We start from the raw sequence: 24,063 nt of genomic DNA on the forward strand, positions 1-24,063 counted from the left end.
TAGACTGTACATTTATTATTTATTTATATTAGAGAAACGTTTACTTTTCGCTCCTAAATTATAGTGTGAGTGTAGAATTTATCTACGAGTGTTAATCATACTCAATTTTTGTTCCTAAGTTATAATTGACCTTGCACTTTTTGCCCCTTTGTGCTCACTTTTTGTCCTTTGAGTTATACTAAAATTGTAAATTTTATCCCAAATATTTTATTAATAAAGGGATGAAAATTATAATGTGACTTCATGACCAATAAATTCGGTATCACATAGCCTTATAAATCATTTCACACTGTAATCTAACTATATATAGATCAGAAGACAAAATAGGTCAAGCATGATTGATAAAAAAATATGATCAAGAGTGGAAATCTTATGGATAACACAATAAAAGGCAAGCAAACTACATGTTACTGCTAACTGGTTGGTATTTTTTTCCGCAAGCGTACAAATCAAAGTCAATTTTACAAGAAAAAAGAAAAGAAGAAAAATTAACCTCAAGACAATCTCTATCCTCCACTTGCCAATAGAGACAAAGAAAGATTTGCCTGCATAGGCTTAGCTCAATCGTTTGGTAGGTAATATTTAAAAGAAGAAATCAAAATTCGAACTTTGACAATGTGAGGATTATGCTTAAAGTGGACATATCCTTTGTATGTGCACCGGCACTTGGTGAACAATTGAGTCACCGTGATTGACATCCTTCCAAATGTTCTGTTGGGTTGGGGTTGGAGATTCAACATTTTGGGAGTGGAAGACAGAAAGATTTTGAATGTATATATTTTAAAGATAGTTTTTTTTTTTTTTAAATTAAGGTATTTTAAAGATAGTTAAGGTCAAGGTTTCATACTTTAATCTTTGCTTAAAACTAACCATTAATTATGAACTAACCTTCCATTCTTTAATTGTCCTACTCATCTTTCTTCAAGCAACTAATAATAAGATTGTGCCTAGTGTAGTCACATAAACATCATTTATATTTCTATCCTAAAATTTGTATTTTGTTAATCTGGACCAGAGTCTATAGTGTCTATGGTAAATTCCACAATATAATTTGCATCTAGATAGTATGTTCGATTAAATACGCTTTGAATTATCACTTCTATACTATATAAATTCAATTCTCAACTGCGACTGAACAAGTGAACCAATTTTACGACTTGAATTTGCCTAACTTAGACCTAAAATCAACATTATTTTGACGAAATGACCTTAATTATATTATTATACAATTAAAGTAATCTCAGCTCAAAACAATTCCAATTCAAACAAAAGAAACATTGAAAATTACAACCCATGTTACTCCAGTCTGGTCGGAAATGATAGATTGAGACATCTCCCCCAATTAGGGCCACTAAACAGGGTTTTGAATTGGATATTCGCTATTTTGGAAGTTGGAACCAAGTTGGTCTTCTTTAGCCTTTAGGGACAGTTGATTTCTATCACAATATTTGAACATATATAGGTGATGAAAATAATTAAAAAGAGGTTCGTTTTCATTATTTTTTGTTGGTTTGTTTCTTTCTATAATAACAAATTAATGACTGTGTTGTAAGAATAGATCAGAACATGTATGTTATCCCTTACTAGGCAACGCAAATAATATTCGTACAAAGTTTCTAATAACTTTTAGGCAATAGCCAAGAGAAACGGGCTAATGAGTGATAAGTAAGTGGACATTAATCATTTAACATCCCTTCATATTAAGTCACAATTGAATCGAGCAAATATTGAACTCGATCGACCTGGCGTACGCCAACATTGACCCCGTATTCCCAAACAAAATTGTTGTTGACTCGTGAGCACACATGATGAGCTCAATGGCTAAGCTCCCTCCCTCGACTAGGCTTTGTGGCCAAATTGACTTCAGTTATGGGTTGGGATCATTCAGCTTCTCAAGCTCATTGGTCTAAAATCTCCACTTTACCATTACACTTTTCTTAGGGTTCATTATTGACACCGTATTTTTACATGGATCTCAAAAAATCGAGATGACCTCGTTAAGGTCAATTGGCCAAGGTCACCCAAACTAGCAAGGTGACATCGCTAAGATGAACTTATTCACTCCAAGCCATATCAGGACACCAAGATAACCTTGATGAGCGCAGCTAAGGTCATCCGTCTCAAGCCTTTCACCCTAGAATGACTTCACCATTTTAAGGTCTTCCAAGCCTAGTCTCATTAAGGATGAGCTCATCATTTGATTAAAGTCATTTGACTCAAGTCATTAAAAAATGGGCCATTGATCTAATTACTCCCCCAATAGGAAAATACTTGCACTTAAGTGTTATAATCACACTTCTAAAACATATTTATCCTGTTGAGCAAACTGGAAAACCTCCTAATAGAAGAACCTAAAACTAAGATTATTAAAGATGCTAATAAGGTTTATCATTAAGTTTTTGGCTACCACATAAAGATCTTAGAGACAAGATACATTAATGCGATTATAGTAGATACTACTCGTATTAAGAGGACGTATCTCTATAGTTCGTGTTCATTGTTTCTTTGAGTATACTTGCACCAAGTGGGAGAATGTAACGTTTTCCATTTGAAAACGTAATGAATGGTGCAAGTTTATGGTCATTAAGTAGGAGCCAACTAAGTGTTGTAACGGAAACCGTTACAAAGTCTATATTGATGGCATATAAACTATAAAAGGACAGGTCCCCTGGCCCACTGCACGATTACTATCATTTTGATTTTTTTTTGACATTCTATACTCCATCTTTTGAATTTGTGAGAAAGTGGGAAACACTCTACTGAACAACTACAGCAACAACCAAGGCAATTCACAGCAATACAAGACAATCTACTGAAAAATAACTATGGCTGGAGGTTAATTTACGTTTAAATATTCTTACCATGATTGCATATGAAATTGCAACACAATTACATAATGCTCTCCCATGATGTTCCTCTACCTTTTATGGTCAACAGTCTACAGACAACTAGACAAGCCACTGCACGTACATTTTCAAGTGGCCAAGTTGCAGAAATGTCGAGATGGTGAATCCAAATTCCAATACTAACTTTTTTTTAAAAAAAATAAATGTTTAAGTAAATTGTAGTTCAATAACGATTCTCTTAAATTGGAGATCACAAATTCAAATTTTAATTGAGATATAATTCTCAAATACTATATTATAATAGAGTTTTTTTATCTACTTAAGGCATGTTTTTAAGAATCTTAGAGATCATATAGTGTACTCTTTTGTACAATTTGGATGGTTTTCTCTCTTAAGTTGCGCATATATATATATATATATATATTATTTTGAGAAACATCCCTTAAGGTGCCAAGAATAAACATTAGGTTTGTTCATAAAGGATTTAAGTTGGAGAATCAAATCAAAATGCATGTGATCATAAAAGATATTACTCACTTGTTTTGTTCATGTGTTTTGTTCTTTGATGAGAATTGTGCTAATACTTGCACCAAGTAGACTTTCCTATACGGGCCTTAATTATGTGGTGCAAGTGGACTAGGCCCATTAAGTAATTAATTTTTGAGTTATATCTGAAGAAATTACCATTACCAATTTTGATAATAGCATAGTATTTCTCACGCGCGTGCACACACACATTATGAGTTAGACTAGTTTTTTTTTTTTAAAGGATGAGTTAGACTAGTTAATTGATTGTATTTAATCTTTTAGTGTGATTTGATCCATGTGTATTATAGTCCACTTAAATAAATTTGTTTAATTACTTTGTATTCAGCCAATTATCTACCATGACATCATCTTGACCCAATGTTAAATTATAACAGAGTCTTGCTTAACCAAAGGTGTGACAGTCTCACCGGGCTTGGTGCAGGAAAGCACATGGCTACCACATTAATCTGAGCCTTCCATGTTCCATTACCTGTATGTCTCGTCTCCCATCAAAATTGTTTCTTCTATGGTGGAAGTGGTCACAACAGATTATAAAACTCATTAAATATTCCAATGCAGATATAATTAAGGCGTGTACACGTGTGTGTGGTTACACCAGAAAACGTGTTCGTGGGAAATGATGATCTTCCTATATTTCTTTAACCACAGCATCTACGAAGTCTTGTGCTGGCAAAACCACCGATTCTGGCCAACCATGCCTGCACATAGCGTAGGATTTCTTCTCTTCACTCGTGCAATTTTGGGTTGGCACAGAATCAATAAATCTACAGAATGAAACAAATTTGTCATGATGATTATTTTCCTCTTCTGTTATGATGGGTATAAACTTTCTGGGTAACAAGCTGTTTGGTAAATAGCTGTAAGTTGATTGTGTTAGTAGGTTTGACTAGTTGATAACATTAGTTAATTGTAGAAATATGTTTGGTAAATTAGCTGTTAGTTGATAGTTGATTGCATACAAAATGACTTTCTCAAAAAGTTTATCGAAAAAATTGCTTTGAACAGCTTTTTGAATGTTAGTGTTTTGGAGCAATAAGCTATTACAAAAAGTTAATTAATCAAACACTCATATTGGTTGTTTAATCAAGTCAAACTGCTAATAGTGGTCATACAAGCCAAAATTGGTTGATAGACTAATTATTTTACCAAATCGGGCCAACACCTACTAATCATTTTGTAATTTTTTTTTGAATGATGGTGAAAACCTACAGTCACTATTTAAAAGTGTGTATATTGAGTAAATCCTGCCTTGTAATCCTAGCCTGCAAAGAATCACAAGGAGGTAAACCGATCTTGATTTTTCATTGCTGATCGGTTCAAACTAAGAAGCCAATAGGCCATCCACTCCTGCTAAGAATCGAATTTGTAACCTTGTGGACTTGTGGCTACTAAGTCAATAGCATGATCAACTTAGTTGGTGTTGCAACTTTGAGGATTAAAAAAATGGGGGAAACTGTATTATTGTGTTGTTTATGAAACTAAAACGCAGAACTTATTTCCTAAAGTCAAAGAAATTTGTTTGCTGATCTGATTCTTACAACTAGGCTAATTACAGCCATGCATGTCTCCTTCTATATAGTCCATGGTGTAGAACAGATAAATTAATCACAACCCACATGAATGCATTAATGATTGAGAGGTTTTATATTACAAATTTGTTTAGAAATGTTCTTAATATGCTATCTGTTTTCAAGTTGATGAAGCGAAACAGAGGGAATAAGCTAGCCAAACTAATGAGAAAAAAAGGAATCCAATCCAGGCAGGATGCATCTTGGAAAATTGACAAAAGATGTAATTATTGAGAGTAATGGCACATTGTTGGGAAGCAAGAAGAAACAGCTAACCTTTTGTTAATGCAATTGAAGGGAGATCCACAGCATTTGTTCCAAGCCTGGGAGGAATAAAGAATTGTAAATGATTCGAGTTTGTTGGCAAAGTAAATAACAGGTTGGCTAAGTTCAAGAAAAGGCACATTGCAGTTCTTATCTCCATGCCTTCCAATCTGCCAATATATAACCAAGTCTAGAGCTTATTCTAGCCAACACAGACTTGAGTTTACTTTCCTGCAGAAAATACAACAATGGCAAAATCCAACCATGTCCGATCTATTAGCATTCCCAGCAGATCACATCCGAGCATTCAAAAGGTGGAAGAAGAGCTGACCAAGCTCAAAACATTACAAGTATCAGCCACGCCAGAAGCAGCTACAATCAGCACTGGTCTTCTTGGATTAGAAGAGCTTTACAGGTGCATGGATGATCTTCTTAACTTGCCACAAACCCTTCAAGCCCTCTCCCAAAATCAAAATCAGAAATGGGTTGATGGCATATTGGAGAAATCAGTGAGGCTTCTTGATATTTGTGGTCTAGCAAGAGACTGCATCTCTCAGTTGAAGGAACATTTGAGAGATCTCCAATCCTCCCTAAGGAGAAGAAAGGGAGATTCAAGTACTGAAGCCACCATCACCAGATACACTTCATTCATAAAGAAGATGAACAAGGATGCAAAAAAGTCAATTGCAGCAATAAAGAAAATCGATGATGAGATCGATGGATCAACACCCTTAGATGTGCATCATGACATCTCAGCAGTGATCAGAGCACTAAGAGAAGCAAGTGCAGTGAGCACTTCTATTTTCCAGTCTGTCCTGCTTTTCTTGTCTGTGCCAGTTTTGAAGCCTAAGCCATCTAGGTGGTCACTGGTTTCAAAATTGGTACAAAGTGGAAGAGTAGCATGCGAATACCAGCATGACAACACTTGCAATCTGGAGACATTGGAAGCTCAACTTGAGGCCATTGAGAATCAAATGGAAAGCATATTTAGGTGCATCATTAAATTAAGGAGCTCTCTCCTTAACATCATCTCTTGCTAAGCAATTGTATAGCAATACTTGTATTATCAATTTTGTAGTTACTTGAGACAAATACAATACAGAAGTGATAGTTTATACTCCAACTTGCATCTATCTTCTCTCTTAATCTCTTACTTGAAATCAAGCCCTCCCAGTAACTGCGAAAGATCAGTTAAAACAGTATCATTTGCAACACATCAAGATACTGAGCCATCCATGCACTTTAATACAAATCTTATCATCATACCAAGCTTTAACCAGCTAATCTGTATTAGTAATAAGATATCAGTATTTCAGCATAGCATGCATGATTCATGTTTTGGGTGGTCATGCAAAGGATCTATCATATTTTCTGATTAGCTTTATTCTGTTGTGAGATTTTTCCAAACATCAGAAGCATAAATTTTCCTAGATTTAATTTAGATATCATTCCTCTTGCCTGTGTTAACCACTCCTTGTGAACAAAAGGAAAAATTACAACCCAGAACAGTGCAGGTTAACTAGGATGAAAGTGACAAGACCTGTCACTACCCTTGGCTCTTTTCTTGTCCTTCGATCCCCAAATCTCAATCAAAGTAGATATAATATCTTACAACTGTTTCATAACATTGTATATGCAACACAAAAGCTGAGTATTGAAGGAAACTCCTAGGTTTTTATTACAATTACTTTGTGCATGTGTATTAAGGTAATGTATAAACAAGCTAAGTCACATATGTTTTCAAGAATCAAAGGGGCAGAAATGGTGAGATGCCTGGTCCAAATTCCAAGACAACTAAAGAAATGATTATCAACACAAATTGCAGATGGCAATTACAGTTTTTGCTAACCAAAGGTGTGACCATCTAACCAGACTTCAGCAGGAAAGCACATGACTATCACATTGATCTGAAGCATCCTATTACGTGTCTTGTCTCCCATCAACATTGTTTGTTCCAAGGAAGTCACAAGAGATTATTAAAGTCAATTTTGCAATGCAGATATAAGTTGTGTACATGTGTGTGTGGTTTTCCCAATACCTCAAACATGTCCTGGAAAATGGTGATCTTCATATATTTCTTTAATCACATCATCTCTGACGTCTTGCATTTGGCAAAACCACCGATTCTGACCAGCCAAACGTGCATATAATATAGGATTTCATCCGTTCAGTCGTGCAAAGTTATGGGATGGTGGAGAATAAAAAAATCTACTGATCTACCGAAACAAAATTGTCATCATGATTATGTTCCCTTTCTGTTATGAATGGAGCAAAGTTGCTATGGGGTAAAAATCTTCTGGTGCCTGGCAGGTAGGAGAAAGCATAATCTTCACGAACTAAACAATGATAGTATTATAGTTAACACCTATTATTCATTTTAAAACTTGGAGAATTGAAAAATAGGAAACTGTATTATGAGTATTGTTGGTCAAACTAAAATTGAGAACATATTTCTTTTTTTTTTTTTTAAACCGCAAACTGATCTGGTTCTTACAACTAGGCTAATGACAGCCATGTTTGCTTCTATATAGCCTATAGAGAATAAAGTAGAAGGAAAAAACAAAAACAGCCAAGAAACAAGGCATGCATGTAATACAGATAAAATAATCACAACCCACATGAATGCATTAATGATTGAGGGGTTTTATATTACAACTTTGTTATGAAATGTTTTTAATACGCTTCTGTTTTCAAGTTAGTGCATGCGGTTCATGCAGCGAAACAGACGGAATAAGCAAGCCACATGTTTCTAAACTAATGAGAAATAAAAAGGAATCAAATCCACGCACTATGCATCTTGGATAATTGACAAGAGATGTAGTTGACAGAAATGGCACACTAGTTGGGAGGCAAGAAGAAGCAGCTAACCTTTATTAATGCATTTGAAGGGAGATCCACATCATTTGTTCCAAGCCTGTAAGAAATAAAGAATTGTAAATCATTAGAGTTTGTTGGCAAAATAAGTAACAGGTTGGCTAAGTTCAAGGAATGGCACATTGCACCACATGCAGATAACAATACTACATCCTAGTGCTAATTCTATGTCCATACCTTCCCATCTACCAATATATAACCAAGTCTAGAGCTTATTCTAGCCAACACAAAGGTTGAGTTTACTTTCGAGAAAATACAACAATGGCAAAATCCAACCACATCCGATCTATTAGCTTTCCTAGCAGATCACATTCAAGCATTCAAAAGGTGGAAGAAGAGCTGACCAAGCTCAAAACATTACAAGTATCAACCACTCCCGAAGCAGCTACAATCAGCAGTGGTCTTCTTGGACTAGAACAGCTTTACAAGTGCATGGATGATCTTCTTAACTTGCCACAAGCCCTTCAAGCCTTCTCCCAAAATCAAAATCAGAAATGGGTTGATGGCTTATTGGAGAAATCAGTGAGGCTTCTTGATATTTGCGGTCTAGCAAGAGACTGCATCTCTCAGTTGAAAGAACATTTGAGAGATCTCCAATACAACCTAAGGAGAAGAAAGGGAGATTCAAGTACTGAAGCCACCATCACCAGATACACTTCATTCATAAAGAAGATGAACAAGGATGCAAAAAAGTCAATTGCAGCAATAAAGAAAATCGATGATGAGATCGATGGATCAACACCCTTAGATGTGCATCATGACATCTCAGCAGTGATCAGAGCACTAAGAGAAGCAAGTGCAGTGAGCACTTCTATTTTCCAGTCTGTCCTGCTTTTCTTGTCTGTGCCAGTTTTGAAGCCTAAGCCATCTAGGTGGTCACTGGTTTCAAAATTGGTACAAAGTGGAAGAGTAGCATGCGAATACCAGCATGACAACACTTGCAATCTGGAGACATTGGAAGCTCAACTTGAGGCCATTGAGAATCAAATGGAAAGCATATTTAGGTGCATCATTAAATTAAGGAGCTCTCTCCTTAACATCATCTCTTGCTAAGCAATTGTATAGCAATACTTGTATATAATCAATTTTGTAGTTACTTGAGACAAATACAATACAGAAGTGATAGTTTATACTCCAACTTGCATCTATCTTCTCTCTTAATCTCTTACTTGAAATCAAGCCCTCCCAGTAACTGCGAAAGATCAGTTAAAACAGTATCATTTGCAACACATCAAGATACTGAGCCATCCATGCACTTTAATACAAATCTTATCATCATACCAAGCTTTAACCAGCTAATCTGTATTAGTAATAAGATATCAGTATTTCAGCATAGCATGCATGATTCATGTTTTGGGTGGTCATGCAAAGGATCTATCATATTTTCTGATTAGCTTTATTCTGTTGTGAGATTTTTCCAAACATCAGAAGCATAAATTTTCCTAGATTTAATTTAGATATCATTCCTCTTGCCTGTGTTAACCACTCCTTGTGAACAAAAGGAAAAATTACAACCCAGAACAGTGCAGGTTAACTAGGATGAAAGTGACAAGACCTGTCACTACCCTCGGCTCTTTTCTTGTCCTTGGATCCCCAAATCTCAATCTAAGTAGATATAATATCTTACAACTGTTTCAAAACCTTGTATGTAAAACACAAAAGCTGAGTATTGAAGGAAATTCCTAGGTTATTATTACAATTACTTTGTGTAGGTTGTATTAAGGTAATGTATAAATTAAACAAGCTAAGTCACATATGTTTTCAAGAATCAAAGGGCCAGAAATGGTGAGATGCCTAGTCCAAATTCCAAGACAACTAAAGAAATGATTAACAACACAAATTGCAGATGGCAATTACAGTTTTTGTTAACCAAAGGTGTGACCATCTAACCAGACTTCAGCAGGAAAGCACATGGCTATCAAATTGATCTGAACCATCCTATTACGTGTCTTGTCTCCCATCAAGATTGTTTGTTCCAAGGAAGTCACGAGAGATTATTAAAGTCAATTTTGCAATGCAGATATAAGTTGTGTACATGTGTGTGTGGTTTTCCCAATACCTCAAACATGTCCTGGAAAATGATGATCTTCATATATTTCTTTAATCACATCATATCTGACGTCTTGCACTTGGCAAAACCACCGATTCTGACCAGCCATACGTGCACATAATATAGGATTTCATCCGTTCAATCGTGCAAAGTTATGGGTTGGTGGAGAATAAAAATATCTACTGATCTACAAAAACAAAATTGTCATCATGATTATATTCCCCTTCTGTTATGAATGGAGCAAAGTTGCTATGGGGTAAAAATCTTCTGGTGCCTGGCAGGTAGGAGAAAGCATAATCTTCACCAACTCAACAATGATAGTATTATAGTTAACACCTATTATTCATTTTGAAACTTTGTGAATTGAAAAATAGGAAACTGTATTATGAGTCTTGTTGGTCAAACTAAAATGAAGAACATATTTCCTTTTTTTTTTTTTTTTTTTTTTTTCTAAAGGATACTAAAACCGCAAACTGATCTGGTTCTTACAACTAGGCTAATGACAGCCATGTCTGCTTCTATATATAGCCTATAGAGAATAAAGTAGAAGGAAAAAACAAAAACAGCCAAGAAACAAGGCATGCATGTAATACAGATAAAATAAGCACACAACCCACATGAATGCATTAATTATTGAGGGGTTTTATATTACAACTTTGTTTTGAAATGTTTTTAATACGCTTTCTATTTTCAAGTTAATGCATGAGGCTCATGCAGCGAAACAGACGGAATAAGCAAGCCACATGTTTCTAAACTAATGAGAAATAAAAAGGAATCAAATCCACGCACTATGCATCTTGGATAATTGACAAGAGATGTAGTTGACAGTAATGGCACACTAGTTGGGAGGCAAGAAGAAGCAGCTAACCTTTATTAATGCATTTGAAGGGAGATCCACATCATTTGTTCCAAGCCTGTAAGAAATAAAGAATTGTAAATCATTAGAGTTTGTTGGCAAAATAAGTAACAGGTTGGCTAAGTTCAAGGAATGGCACATTGCACCACATGCAGATAACAATACTACATCCTAGTGCTAATTCTATGTCCATACCTTCCCATCTACCAATATATAACCAAGTCTAGAGCTTATTCTAGCAAACCACAAACAAAGTTTGAGTTTACTTTCCTGTTACACACAGAAAATACAACAATGGCAAAATCCAACCACATCCGATCTATTAGCTTTCCTAGCAGATCACATTCAAGCATTCAAATGGTGGAAGAAGAGCTGACCAAGCTCAAAACATTACAAGTATCAACCACTCCCGAAGCAGCTACAATCAGCAGTGGTCTTCTTGGACTAGAGCAGCTTTACAAGTGCATGGATGATCTTCTTAACTTGCCACAAGCCCTTCAAGCCTTCTCCCAAAATCAAAATCAGAAATGGGTTGATGGCTTATTGGAGAAATCAGTGAGGCTTCTTGATATTTGCGGTCTAGCAAGAGACTGCATCTCTCAGTTGAAGGAACATTTGAGAGATCTCCAATCTTCCCTAAGGAGAAGAAAGGGAGATTCAAGTACTGAAGCCAGCACCACCAGATACACTTCATTCATAAAGAAGATGAACAAGGATGCAAAAAAGGCAATTGCAGCTATAAAGAAAATGGATGATGAGATCGGTGGATCAACACCCTTAGATGTGCATCATGACATCTCACCAGTGATCAGAGCACTAAGAGAAGCAAGCGCAGTGAACACTTCTATTTTCCAGTTTGTCTTGATTTTCTTGTCTGTGCCAGTTTTGAAGCCTAAGCCATCTAGGTGGTCACTTGTTTCAAAATTGGTACAAAGTGGAAGAGTAGCAAGCGAGTATCAACATGACAACACTTGCAATCTGGAGACATTGGAAGCTCAACTTGAGGCCATTGAGAATCAAATGGAAAGCATTTTTAGGTGCTTGATTAAATTAAGGAGCTCTCTCCTGAACATCATCTCTTGCTAAGCAATTGTAAAGCCATACTTGTATATAATCAATTTTGTAGTTACTCGAGAAATACAATACAGAAGTGATAGTTTATACTCCAACTTGCATCTTCTTCCCTCTTAATCTCTTATGTGTATCAAGCCCTCCCCAGTAACTGCAAAAGATCTGTTAACAAATAACAATATCATTTGCAACACATCAACATAATGAGCCATTCATGCACTTTTATATAAATCTTCATAACATGTTTTAACCAGCTAATCTGCATTAGTAACCATATACCAGTAATTCAATATATCATGATTCATGTTTTGGGTGATCATGCAAAGGATCTATCATACTTTCTGATTAGCTTTATTCTCTAGTGATATTTTTCCAAACTTCAGAAGCATAAATTTTCCTAGATTTAATTCAGATATCATTCCTCTTGGCTCTGCAAAGAGTTACTCCTTGTGTACATGTTAAATTACAAGCCGGAATAGTGCTGATTAACAAGGATGAAAGTGACAAGACTTGTCACTACCCTCAACTCTTTTCTTGACCATGGATCCCCAAATCCCAATCTAAGCAGATACAATTTCTTACAACTGTTTCATTACCTTGTATGTGCAACACAAAACTGTGTATTGAAGGAAATTCCTAGGTTTTTATGAGAATTACTGCGTATGTATATTAAGGTAATGTATAAACCAGCTAAGCCACATATGTTTTCAAGAGTCGAAGGGGCATAAATGGTGAGATGCCTGGATCCAAATTCCAAGGCAACTAAAGAAATGATTATTAACACAAATTGCATATGGCAAGAAGAGTTTTTGTTAACAAAAGGTGTGACAGTCTAACCAGACTTTCAGCAGGAAAGCACATGGCTATCACATTGATCTGAACCATCCTATTACCTGTCTCGTCTCCCATCAAGATTGTTTGTTCCAAGGAAGTCACAAGAGATTATTAAAGTCAATTTTGCAATGCAGATATAAGTTGTGTACATGTGTGTGGTTTTCCCAATACCTCAAACATGTCCTGGAAAATGATGATCTTCATATATTTCTTTAATCACATCATCTCTGGCGTCTTGCACTTGGAAAAACCACCGATTCTGACCAGCCATTCGTGCACATAATATAGGATTTCATCCCTTCAATCGTGCAAAGTTAAGGGTTGGTGGAGAATAAAAATATCTACCGATCTACCGAAACAAAATCATCATCATGATTATGTTCCACTTCTGTTATGAATGGAGCAAAGTTGCTATGGCGTAAAAATCTTCTGGTGCCTGGACGGTAGGAGAAATCATAATCTTCACCAACTCAACAATGATAGTATTTTAGACTTATAGTTAACACCTATTATTTGTTTTGCAACTTTGGGGATTGAAAAACAGGAAACTGTATTATGAGTCTTGTTGGTCAAACTAAAATGAAAAAAAAAAAAAAAAATAGAGAGAGAGGATACTGCAACCACATACAGACCTGTTTCTTACAACTAGGCTAATGACAGCCATGTCTGCTTCTATATAACCTATAGAGAATAAAGTAAAAGTAAAAAAAAAAAAAAAAAAAAAAAAAAAAAGCCAAGAAACAAGGCATGCATGTAGTACAGAAAAATAATCACAACTCACTTGAATGCATAAATGATTAAGAGGTTTTGTATTACAACTTCGTTTCGTAACGTCTTTACTATGATCTCTGTTTTCAAGTTGATCCATGAGGTTCATGCAGCGAAACAGAGGAATAAGCTAGCCACATGTTTCAGAACTAATACGAAAAAAAGGAATCCAAGCCACGCAGTATGCATCTTGGAATCTCCTGATTAGCTTATGTGTGTTAGTAATCAGATCCAATCAGTGTATCATGTTCTGGGTGATCATGCAATGGAGCTATGACATTTTCTGATTAGCTTTATTCTCTTGTGAGATTTTCCTAGGCATCAGAAGCATAAATTTTCCTAGATTTATATCAGATATAATTCCCATTGCCTCTGCATAGCTTTAACCACTCCACCTGATCAAAAGGTAAAATAATAAGCCTGGAGCAATGCTGGTTTAACTAGGATGAATGGCGACCACCCTCTGCTCTTTTCATGACCTTAGATCCCCAAATCTAAACCTGAGTAAATAGAATTTTCCTGTAATTGTTGCTTGTCCTTGTATGTGCTACCCAAAAGCTGAGTATTGAAGGAAATTCCTAGATTTCCACATTGATCTGAGCCTTCCATTACCTGTCTCGTCTCCCATCAAAATTGTTTCTTCTATGGTGGTCACAACAGATTATTAAACTCAATTTTGTAATGCAGATATAATTAAGTCATGTACACGTGTGTGTGGGTTTCCCAATACCTATATGTTAAAGCAGAAAACGTGTTCGTGGGAAATGACGATCTTCTTATATTTCTTTAGCCACAGCATCTCCGAAGTCTTGTGCTGGCAAAACCACCGATTCTGACCAGCCATACGTGCACATAAGAAAGGATTTCTTCTCTTCCCTCGTGCAAAATTTTGGGTTGGCAGAGAACCAATATATCTACAGATTGAAACAAAATTGTCATGATAATTATGTTCCTCTTCTGTTATGATGGGGTATAAACCTTCTGGTGCCTGGCAGGTAGGAGGAAGCACAATCTTCACCAGCTCAACAATGATAGTATTTTATAGTTAACACCTAGGGTAAACCTTGCCTTGTGACTCTAGCCGGAAAAAGACAACAAAGAGGTAAACCAGCCTAGATTTTCCATAGTTGACCGGCTCAAACCAAGAAGACCAATGACCAATAGGCCACTCCTGCTAGGAGTCAAACATGTAACCATGTGGTTACTAAATCAATAGCCTGACCAACTTGGTTGGTGTTGCAACTTTGAGGATTAACAAAATGGGAAACTGTATTAATGTATTGTTTATGAAACTAAAATGCAGAAACCATTTCCTAAAATCAAAGATATTTGCATGCTGATACCACATTCTGATCTGATTCTTACAGCCAGGCTAATGGCAGCCATGTCTCCTTCTATATAGCCTATGGTGAATAAAATAGTAGGGGAAACAGCCAACAAGGCATGCGTGTAGTACAGATAAATTAATCACAACCCACATGAATGCATTAATAATTAAGAGTTTTTATAATGCAACTTTGTTTTGAAATGTTTTTAATATCTTTTCTGTTTTCAAGTTGATACATGAGGTTCATGCAGCGAAACAGACGGAATAAGCTAGCCACATGTTTTTGAACTAATGAGAAAAAAAGGAATCCAATCCAGGCAGTATGCATCTTGGATAATTGACATGAGATGTAATTGACAGTAATGGCACGCTGGTTGGGAGGCAGGAAGAAACAGCTAACCTTTTATTAATGCAGTTGAAGGGAGATCCACAGCATTTGTTCCAAGCCTGGGAGGAATAAAGAATTGTAAATGATTAGAGTTTGTTGGCAAAGTAAATAACAGGTTGGCTAAGTTCAAGGAATGGCACATTGCTGTTCTTATCTCCATGCCTTCCAATATGCCAATAATCCCAATATATAACCAAGTCTAGAGCTTATTCTAGCCAACACAAGCTTGAGTTTACTTTCCTGTTACACACAGAAAATACAACAATGGCAAAATCCAACCACGTCCGATCTATTAGCTTTCCTAGCAGATCACATCCAAGCATTCAAAAGGTGGAAGAAGAGCTGACCAAGCTCAAAACATTACAAGTATCAGCCACGCCAGAAGCAGCTACAGTCAGCAGTGGTCTTCTTGGATTAGAAGAGCTTTACAGGTGCATGGATGATCTTCTTAACTTGCCACAAACCCTCTCCCAAAATCAAAATCAGAAATGGGTTGATGGCTTATTGGAGAAATCAGTGAGGCTTCTTGATATTTGTGGTCTAGCAAGAGACTGCATCTCTCAGTTGAAAGAACATTCGAGAGATCTCCAATCTTCCCAAAGGAGAAGAAAGGGAGATTCAATTACTGAAGCCAGCATCACCAGATACACTTCAATCATAAAGAAGATGAACAAGGATGCAAAAAAGTCAATTGCAGCAATAAAGAAAATCGATAATGAGATCGATGGATTAACACCCTTAGATGTGCATCATGACATCTCAGCAGTGATTAAAGCATTAAGAGAAGCAACTACAGTGAGCCTTTCTATTTTCCAGTTTGTCATGCTTTTCTTGTCTGTGCCAGTTTTGAAGCCTAAGCCATCTAGGTGGTCACTTGTTTCAAAATTGGTACAAAGTGGAAGAGTAGCAAGTGAGTACCAACATGACAACACTTGCAATCTGGAGACATTCGAAGCTCAACTTGAGGCCATTGAGAATCAAATGGAAAGCATCTTTAGGTGCTTGATTAAATTACGGAGCTCTCTCCTGAACATCATCTCTTGCTAAACAATTGTAAAGCCATACTTGTATATAATCAATTTTGTAGTTGCTCGAGAAATACAATACAGAAGTGATAGTTTATACTCCAACTTGCATCTATCTTCCCTCTTAATCTATTATGTGTATCAAGCCCTCCCCAGTTAGGCCCAGTTACTGCAAAAAGATCTGTTAACAGTATAGATTTGCATAAATACAAATCAAAGAGGGCATCAAGATAATGACCCAGCCATTCATGAACTTTTAATACAAATCATATCTTCATAATGTACGTTAACCAGCTTATGTGTATTAGTAATCAGATCCAATCAGTGTAGCTTGATTCATGTTCTGGGTGATCATGCAATGGAGCTATGATATTTTCTGATTAGCTTTATTCTCTTGTGAGATTTTCCTATACAACAGAAGCATAAATTTTCCTAGATTTATATCAGATATCATTCCCATTGCCTCTGCAAAGCTTTAACCACTCAACCTGATCAAAAGGTAAAAAGTGGAGCAGTGCTGGTTTAACTAGGATGAATGTCACCACCCCCTGCTATTTTCATGACCTTGGATCCCCAAATCTAAATCTGGGTAGATATAAGTTTCCTGTAATTGTTTATTGTCAATAGTTGTCATTGTATGTGCTACCAAAAGCTGAGTATTGAAGGAAATTCCTAGATTTTTTATGAGGATTACTATGTGATGTGTATGTGTATTAGGGTCTTCTAACCATGAATGTTATAGAGACAAGCCATGTACATTTTCAAGTGGTGAAGTGGCAAAAAATGACGAGGTGCCTGGATCCAAGACGAGTAAAGAAATGTTTATCTACACAAAAATTGCAGATGAGGATTACAATTTTGTGTTAGCCAAAGGTGTGACAGTCTCACCAGACTTGCTGCAGGAATGCACATAGCTATCACACTGATCTGAGCCATTCCATTACATGTCTTGTCTCTCTGAAAAATCATGTGTTCTATGGAGGCCACAACAGATTATTAAAGTTAATTTTGTAATGCAGTATTGCAGTGTACACAGTTGCACACTGGTGGTGATTTTCCCAATACCTCAATGTTAAAGCAGAAAACGTTTCGTGGAAATCGATGATCTTTATATATTTTCAACCACAGTATCTTCAAAGTCTTGTGCTTGGCAAAACTACAGATCCTGACCAGCCATACGTGCACATAATATAGGATTTCTTCCCTAAATGATTATGGGGTATAAACCATCTGGTGCCTAGAAGGTAGGAGGAAGCATAATCTTCACCAACTAAACAATGATAAGATTATAGTTAACACCTACTAATCATTTTGCAACTTTGAGGATTAAAAAAGAGGAAACTATATTAAGAATCTTCTTGGTGAAACTAAAATGCAAAACCCATTTTTGAAAATCAAAGAAATTAGCATTCTGAAAGTGGTACAGATAAATTAAGAGGTTTTATATTAAAACTTTGTTTTCAAATGTTTTAAATACTTTCTCTGTTTTCAAGTTGATGCATGGGGTTGATGAAGAGAAACAGAGGGAATAAGCCACATGTTTCTGAGAGTAATGGCACACTGGTTGGGAGGCAGGAAGAAGCAGCTAACCTTTTATTAATGCAGTTGAAGGGAGATCCACAGCATTTGTTCCAAGCCTGGGAGGAATAAAGAATTGTAAATGATTAGAGTTTGTTTGCAAAGTAAATAACAGGTTGGCTAAGTTCAAGGAATGGCACATTGCATCACATGCTATTCCTATCTCCATACCCTCCCATCTGCCAATATATAAGCAAGCCCAGACCTTATTTTAGCCAGCACAAGGTTGAGTTTTCTTGCCTGTTAAAAAGAGAAAAAGTAGAACAATGGCGAAATCCAACCACATCAGATCTTCTAGTTTTCCCAGTATATCACATCCAAGCATCAAAAAAGTGGAAGAAGAGCTGAACAAGCTCAAGACATTACAAGTTGCATCCATTCCTGAAGCAGCTACAATCTGCACTGGTCTGTTTGGATTAGAGCAGCTTTACACATGCATCGATGATCTTCTTATCTTGCCACAAACCCTTCAAGCCATAACCCAACATCAAAACAAGAAATGGGTTGATGACTTATTGGAGAAATCAGTGAGGCTTCTGGATACTTGTAGTCTAGCAAGAGACTGCATCTCTCAGTTGAAAGAACATTTGAGAGATCTCCAGTCCTCCCTAAGGAGAAGAAAGGGAGACTCAAGTACTGAAGCCAGCACCAGGTACACTTCATTCATAAAGAAGATGAACAAGGATGCAAAAAAGTCAATTTCAGCTCTAAAGAAAATGGATGAAGAGATTGACGGATCTACAGCCTTAGATGTGCATCATGACATCTCAGCGGTGATCAGATCACTAAGGGAAGCAAGTGCAGTGAGCATTTCTATTTTCCAGTTTGTCCTGCATTTCTTGTCTGTGCCAGTTTTGAAGCCAAAGCCATCTAGGTGGTCACTGGTTTCAAAATTGGTACAAAATGGAAGAGTAGCGTGTGAATACCAACACGACAACACTTGCAACCTGGAGACTTTGGAAGCTCAACTTGAGGCCATTGAGAATAAAATGGAAAGCATATTTAGGTGCTTGATTAAACTAAGGAGCTCTCTCCTAAACATCATCTCTTGCTAAGCAATTGTATAGCCATACTTGTATATAATCAATTTTGTAGTTACTCAAGACAAACACAATACAAAAGTGAAAGTTTATACTCCAACTTGCATCTATGATCTATGTCCTCACTTATGTTTATCAAGCCCTCCCCAGTTCCTTTAAACAGATTCCTTTAACATTATGCATTTTGCATAATTATTATCATTGAGGGCATCAAGATAATGATCCATTCATGCACTTAAATAAAAAGCATATCTTCATACTGTGCTTTAAGCACCTTATCCATTTTATTAATCAGATCAAATCAGTATGGCAGGATTCATTTCCTCGGTAACCATATCCAGTAAACTGATATTTTCATGCTTTAAAAGCATTAATTTTACTAGGTTTGTTTCAGGCATCATGCCTGCCTCTTGCCTTTGCAAAGCATCCACCAATACTTGGACGCAGTAACAAAACTCACCACCACTCTCTGCTCTTTCCACGAACAGAGATCATAAAATCTCAAAACCGACTAGACAGACATGCTTTACTACAACTGTTTGGTGTGTGCTACAGAAAAAGTTGAAGGAAGTTCACAGGTTTTATGAGAATTACTAATGCAGTAGCATTGGATGTCATCCTAACATCCGTGGAATAAAAATCCGGTGGTAGGGTTCTGAACCCCCATTTTCTTGGTTGCTTCTTTGCCTCTAGGGATCGGAGTAGAATACTACGACGCATCGAGGGATTCGCTACAAACACACATATATATGTAGCATTGAATGTCATCCTAATAAAGTAATAATGTTGCATTCCCATTTTATTTCACCTCCCAGTTAGGGGTCACCACGGTTCCGGTTCCGGTTCCGGTTCCGTGGATGGTGAAACCGGAACCGGAATCTTATAGTAAGGTTCCGATTTCGGTTCCGGTTCAGAATCGGTGGTTCTGGTTGGAATCGCCGGTTCTAACCGGAATTATTAAAAATAACACTATAATATTTAATTTTTTTCGGTTTGGAACTGGAACCGCCGGTTCCGGTTCCAAGATTTTACAAACCTTAACCGAAACCGTACGGACGGTTCTGGTTCGGTTCTGGTTTGCACAGTCATGGTTCCGGTTACCTGAACCGTGGTCATCTCTACTCACAGTCTCGGTAAGGCAGTAAGTAGATTCTTTATTATACCAAACACTTTCAATCATAACAGCAAGCTTAACAACTCTTCAATTTTCAGCTCTGAGCTTATAACTTTTTAACTTTTAGCTCCTAGCTTATAGCTTTTCAGCTAGGTTTGCCAATAAGAGTCGTATTGTTTTGCATAATAATCGGTCCTGGTTGTTCACTCACCGTGTCTAGTCATGCCTGGAGGGGTCCGCTGTGGTGGGGAGGATTTTTGACTAAAATAGGAATGAGACTAGACTGATTGACAAGAATGGGAATGAAATTTTTTTTAACAAAAAGGGGAAAACAGAGTTTGGGAAACGCAGTTGAGCTGAAAACCGCATTTCCCAAACTCAGTTGTGCTTGATGGCCACGTCAATAACAGCCGCATTTCCCAAATGCGGTTGTAGTATAATATACGACAACTGCGTTTTCCAAATGCGATTGTCGTGTACACAAATACGCATTTGAAAAACGCGGTTGTCGTATATTATACTACAACCGCATTTTCCAAATGCGGATATGCTTCCCGATTTCCGGTCAGCGCCGGCAGCCAAAACGCATTTGGGAAATGCGTTTTTCGAACAAAAAAACGAAGTTGCCATAATGGAATGAAATAAAAGTAAAATATGTGATGAAGAGATATAATATGCTCTGTTTAAATTCACGAAGGCAAATGGACATATTTATACCCAAAGTTGTATAATATATCTAAAAATAATAATTTTCTATTGTACAGCCCATGTGATACCTGACCCATATGGACTATCAACTTTTATGATAACACATATATTGCATGTCAATTTGGCGTGGAGACCGAGACAACCTAAGAGACTACACATGGAGCAGTCAAACGTGCAGACAGCCCCAAATGGGGCTTTGGGGCAGTCAGTCGAGACATTTTGTCTCGGTTGACTGCCCCACAATCCGTGTGCTCACAGCCCATGTGGGGTGAGCACGCGGACTGTCACGCGTACATATATACCCCATCCGTAATAGTGTAAGTTTTAGTGGACCAATGAGCTCAACCGCATTTCTCAAATGCGGTTATGTGGCTTCGAATTTCGTGCACCACTAATGTAGTACACGGCTATAAATGATGTGGTCTCCCCAGCAAAATTACTTACTATGATCATAAAACACAAACTCGTATAATGTTAGCATCCCTATTGTTTAAAGTAGCAAAGCACAAACATAATATGTGGAAGATGTGACATATATTTCTATCTTTGGAAAAAAAAAAAAAAACAAAACAAAACAAAAAATGGTAAGAATAGTAGATATATATGTATATGTTGTAAAGTTATATAAGAGTAGGTAATATGTACATGTTGTAAATTTATATATGTATATATAGTACTCCGTAAATGTTTTTTTTTTTTTTTTTGCATAAATTTAATTTTTACACCGAATTTATTTGTGTTGGAATGTAATAACTTTCTCGTTTTGATTTGTTTGATTTACAGCTACAAACTATGTGGAGTTAGAGCTTTTGATTGACTTGCAATTAAGACTCGCGATTAGCAAACAACTTGCAATTAATTCTCGCGACATATTTTTATTCCTAAAAATACGTTGCGAGTTTTAATTGAAAAGTTTATATTATTTGAGCCTTTTGGTTGGATTTGGGTGGATTTCACACCTCTCCCACACCATCATTTTCCTTGTGGTTCTTTGCCTCCTTTCAGAGATGTCAAGAATCGCCACACACATATATATATATATATATATATATATATATATATATATATATATATAATTTCACTTCATGGTTACAAGAGCTAGTGGGTCTTCTTGACTTGGAAGCAGAAAGACTGATCCTACAGACTTTGTGTTTTTGTCCGTGAAGATTGTTGCTGCTAAAAGGGCTCTTAAAAGACAAACATCCGCGTCATCTTATGTGATTTCTGCGCACAGCAACAGAAGCGATCGTTCTAATTGTAGTTGTTGTCTGTATGAGCAAGATATATGTTATAAATTTGTAAAATATATATATATATATATATATATATATATATATATACACACACACACACACACACATATACTTAATAAAATTTATGCTTTATTATGGTGTTGATCACATTTCATTTTTAACATATTTGCTATAATAAAATCAATTACATGTATTGAAAAAGGAGAAACGACTAATAAATTCATTTTATTGAGATAGGAAAAAAAATATTTCGTGAAGTGCACATTGCTATGGCTGCACTAGCCGACTGACGTAGCCGGAATGAGACTGACGTGACCGGTCGCTGTTTGATGTGATAGTTACGTCAGTTAGACTGGCGTGACTGTCAATTGTACTGACAGTCACGTCAGTCACGATAAATTGTTTTAAAAATTTGTTTTTGTTAAATTATATGCGTTAGTAAAATATGCGGGCTCACATCTGGCGGGAATAATGCATTAATATTAATTGAAAAAAAAAACTTTGACTACGGGAATGAAAATGAAATGAACAAATATTAAAAGCATTTCACACAGTGAGAATGGTTCATTAATGTAAAATCATCTCATTGACGTCGTTAATTGGTGGATTTCGCCGTATTCATTCTTCAAAAGTCAAATATTTCATGAACCTTATGCACTGTAAATGTAATGTTACCGGGATCAAACCGTCGAGTATTTCTCCTTCCACCAAATTGATTAAATTCTCTCTTTGGACTGTAAGAGTCGACGCTAAATAAGTAACATTCGAAAATGAAGAATCCTGTATGTCGAAATAGGACAATGTCTTCAGGGTATAAATTATTTTCCGTCTTGAACTCACTAATTCCTGTTGTAAATTGCATATCTTCGATATAAACTTTTGTCCATGCGCTATGATGCCACAATATTGCTTTTGTCGTTAGGTGTTGCATTAGATGGCGGTGCATACAATTTGGAATTCTCTATTATACAAGTGTATACAGTATGTCAGAATGAAAGTAGTGTTGCAATTAGTGTTAAAATGAAAGTAAATTGATAACTAATTACCATGTGTAGGTAAGATGTAACTAGAATAGTGAACCAAGTCGTAGCATAGTAACTCACATCAGGCATATGCATTAGATCGTTGCAAGCTAGTAACAAAATGAAAAAACATAAATGAATCTTATCGGCATTATTAATTAATAAAATGCGCTAAAACTTACGTGAAGGGAAACATATTTGTTGCAGACATTCAAATATGACCAAAGCATATCGTTTTGCATCTTCTATATTTGCAAAAATCATTGATTCGGGCACGGGTAAACCTAACATCAGTAGATATCGACCCCAACCACGAGTGGGATAAGATACAAAAGTATCACAGGGTCTTCGATCTACACTTGCATACACAATTTTTCTTCCATGGATGGTTATTGCCTGATACAACAGTCGATGACAAAAGAGAAGAGTGAGTCCAAGAAGTATTTCAAAATCATCGAATAGATCCATTGTTTATCACAGAGTAGAAAGAAGGAGAGCTATAATTTCTTTTAGACGATGATGAAATCAGTAGTAGTTATATTGGGGTGGCCTTATATATATATATATATATATATATATATATATATATATATATATATACTAGTTTTTTTTTTTTTTACGCGCATTGCACGATTGGCATAATGCCCAATGTTTTTTTAAATAAGTATTTAAGTATATAAATGCAAGATTATATTGGAATTGTTCATGCATAGATAATTGAATGTTGAATTTGCGTATTTAAATAGGTAATTCTAAGTTTACAAATGCAAGATAATATAGTCAAAATTGATTATAATTTTCAATAAAATAATTGTATAGGTATGGTTGAAACCAAATACGTGACATAAGGGAGAGCAAATAAAAATTAGGGCATAAAATATTAAATATATACTAATATTGAAGAGCTAACTGCTGATTGCCAAACAAG

General features: G+C 36.2%; 4 protein-coding genes and 1 long non-coding RNA gene across 5 annotated transcripts; 4 read left to right on the plus strand and 1 right to left on the minus strand.

The window, feature by feature from the left end:
• The first annotated feature begins 5,475 nt into the window (after positions 1–5,475).
• LOC109167529 lies at positions 5,476–6,267 on the plus strand. The gene has a single exon (XM_019316550.1). The coding sequence runs from the start codon at positions 5,476–5,478 to the stop codon at positions 6,265–6,267; it is 792 nt and encodes a 263-aa protein (XP_019172095.1).
• A 2,095-nt stretch (positions 6,268–8,362) lies between these two features.
• Positions 8,363–9,154, plus strand: LOC109167531. Its single transcript, XM_019316551.1, has one exon. The coding sequence runs from the start codon at positions 8,363–8,365 to the stop codon at positions 9,152–9,154; it is 792 nt and encodes a 263-aa protein (XP_019172096.1).
• An 884-nt stretch (positions 9,155–10,038) lies between these two features.
• On the minus strand, positions 10,039–15,568 carry LOC109167643. Its single transcript, XR_002051887.1, has 3 exons — positions 15,408–15,568; positions 11,020–11,065; positions 10,039–10,425 (listed from the first exon to the last, which is right to left on the minus strand). It is a non-coding gene; the product is annotated as an uncharacterized LOC109167643 (long non-coding RNA).
• A 91-nt stretch (positions 15,569–15,659) lies between these two features.
• On the plus strand, positions 15,660–18,070 carry LOC109167532. Its single transcript, XM_019316552.1, has 3 exons — positions 15,660–16,305; positions 17,138–17,301; positions 17,936–18,070. Exons 1-3 carry the CDS (start codon positions 15,660–15,662, stop codon positions 18,068–18,070), a joined length of 945 nt encoding a protein of 314 aa, XP_019172097.1.
• A 194-nt stretch (positions 18,071–18,264) lies between these two features.
• Positions 18,265–19,053, plus strand: LOC109167533. The gene has a single exon (XM_019316553.1). The coding sequence runs from the start codon at positions 18,265–18,267 to the stop codon at positions 19,051–19,053; it is 789 nt and encodes a 262-aa protein (XP_019172098.1).
• Positions 19,054–24,063: the final 5,010 nt, after the last annotated feature.

Source organism: Ipomoea nil, unplaced genomic scaffold (assembly GCF_001879475.1).
Source record: "Ipomoea nil cultivar Tokyo-kokei standard unplaced genomic scaffold, Asagao_1.1 scaffold3169, whole genome shotgun sequence".
Classification (NCBI taxonomy): Eukaryota; Viridiplantae; Streptophyta; class Magnoliopsida; order Solanales; family Convolvulaceae; genus Ipomoea; species Ipomoea nil.

Excerpts from the sequence above, each read along its gene's own strand:
- LOC109167529 (XM_019316550.1), top strand. The coding sequence starts at position 5,476 with ATGGCAAAATCCAACCATGTCCGATCTATTAGCATTCCCAGCAGATCA.
- LOC109167531 (XM_019316551.1), top strand. The coding sequence starts at position 8,363 with ATGGCAAAATCCAACCACATCCGATCTATTAGCTTTCCTAGCAGATCA.
- LOC109167532 (XM_019316552.1), top strand. The coding sequence starts at position 15,660 with ATGGCAAAATCCAACCACGTCCGATCTATTAGCTTTCCTAGCAGATCA. Across the intron at positions 16,306-17,137 it reads ACAAAGTGGAAGAGTAGCAA|GGTCTTCTAACCATGAATGT; the intron begins GTGAGTACCAAC and ends TATGTGTATTAG. Across the intron at positions 17,302-17,935 it reads TGTTAGCCAAAGGTGTGACA|AGAAACAGAGGGAATAAGCC; the intron begins GTCTCACCAGAC and ends GGGTTGATGAAG.
- LOC109167533 (XM_019316553.1), top strand. The coding sequence starts at position 18,265 with ATGGCGAAATCCAACCACATCAGATCTTCTAGTTTTCCCAGTATATCA.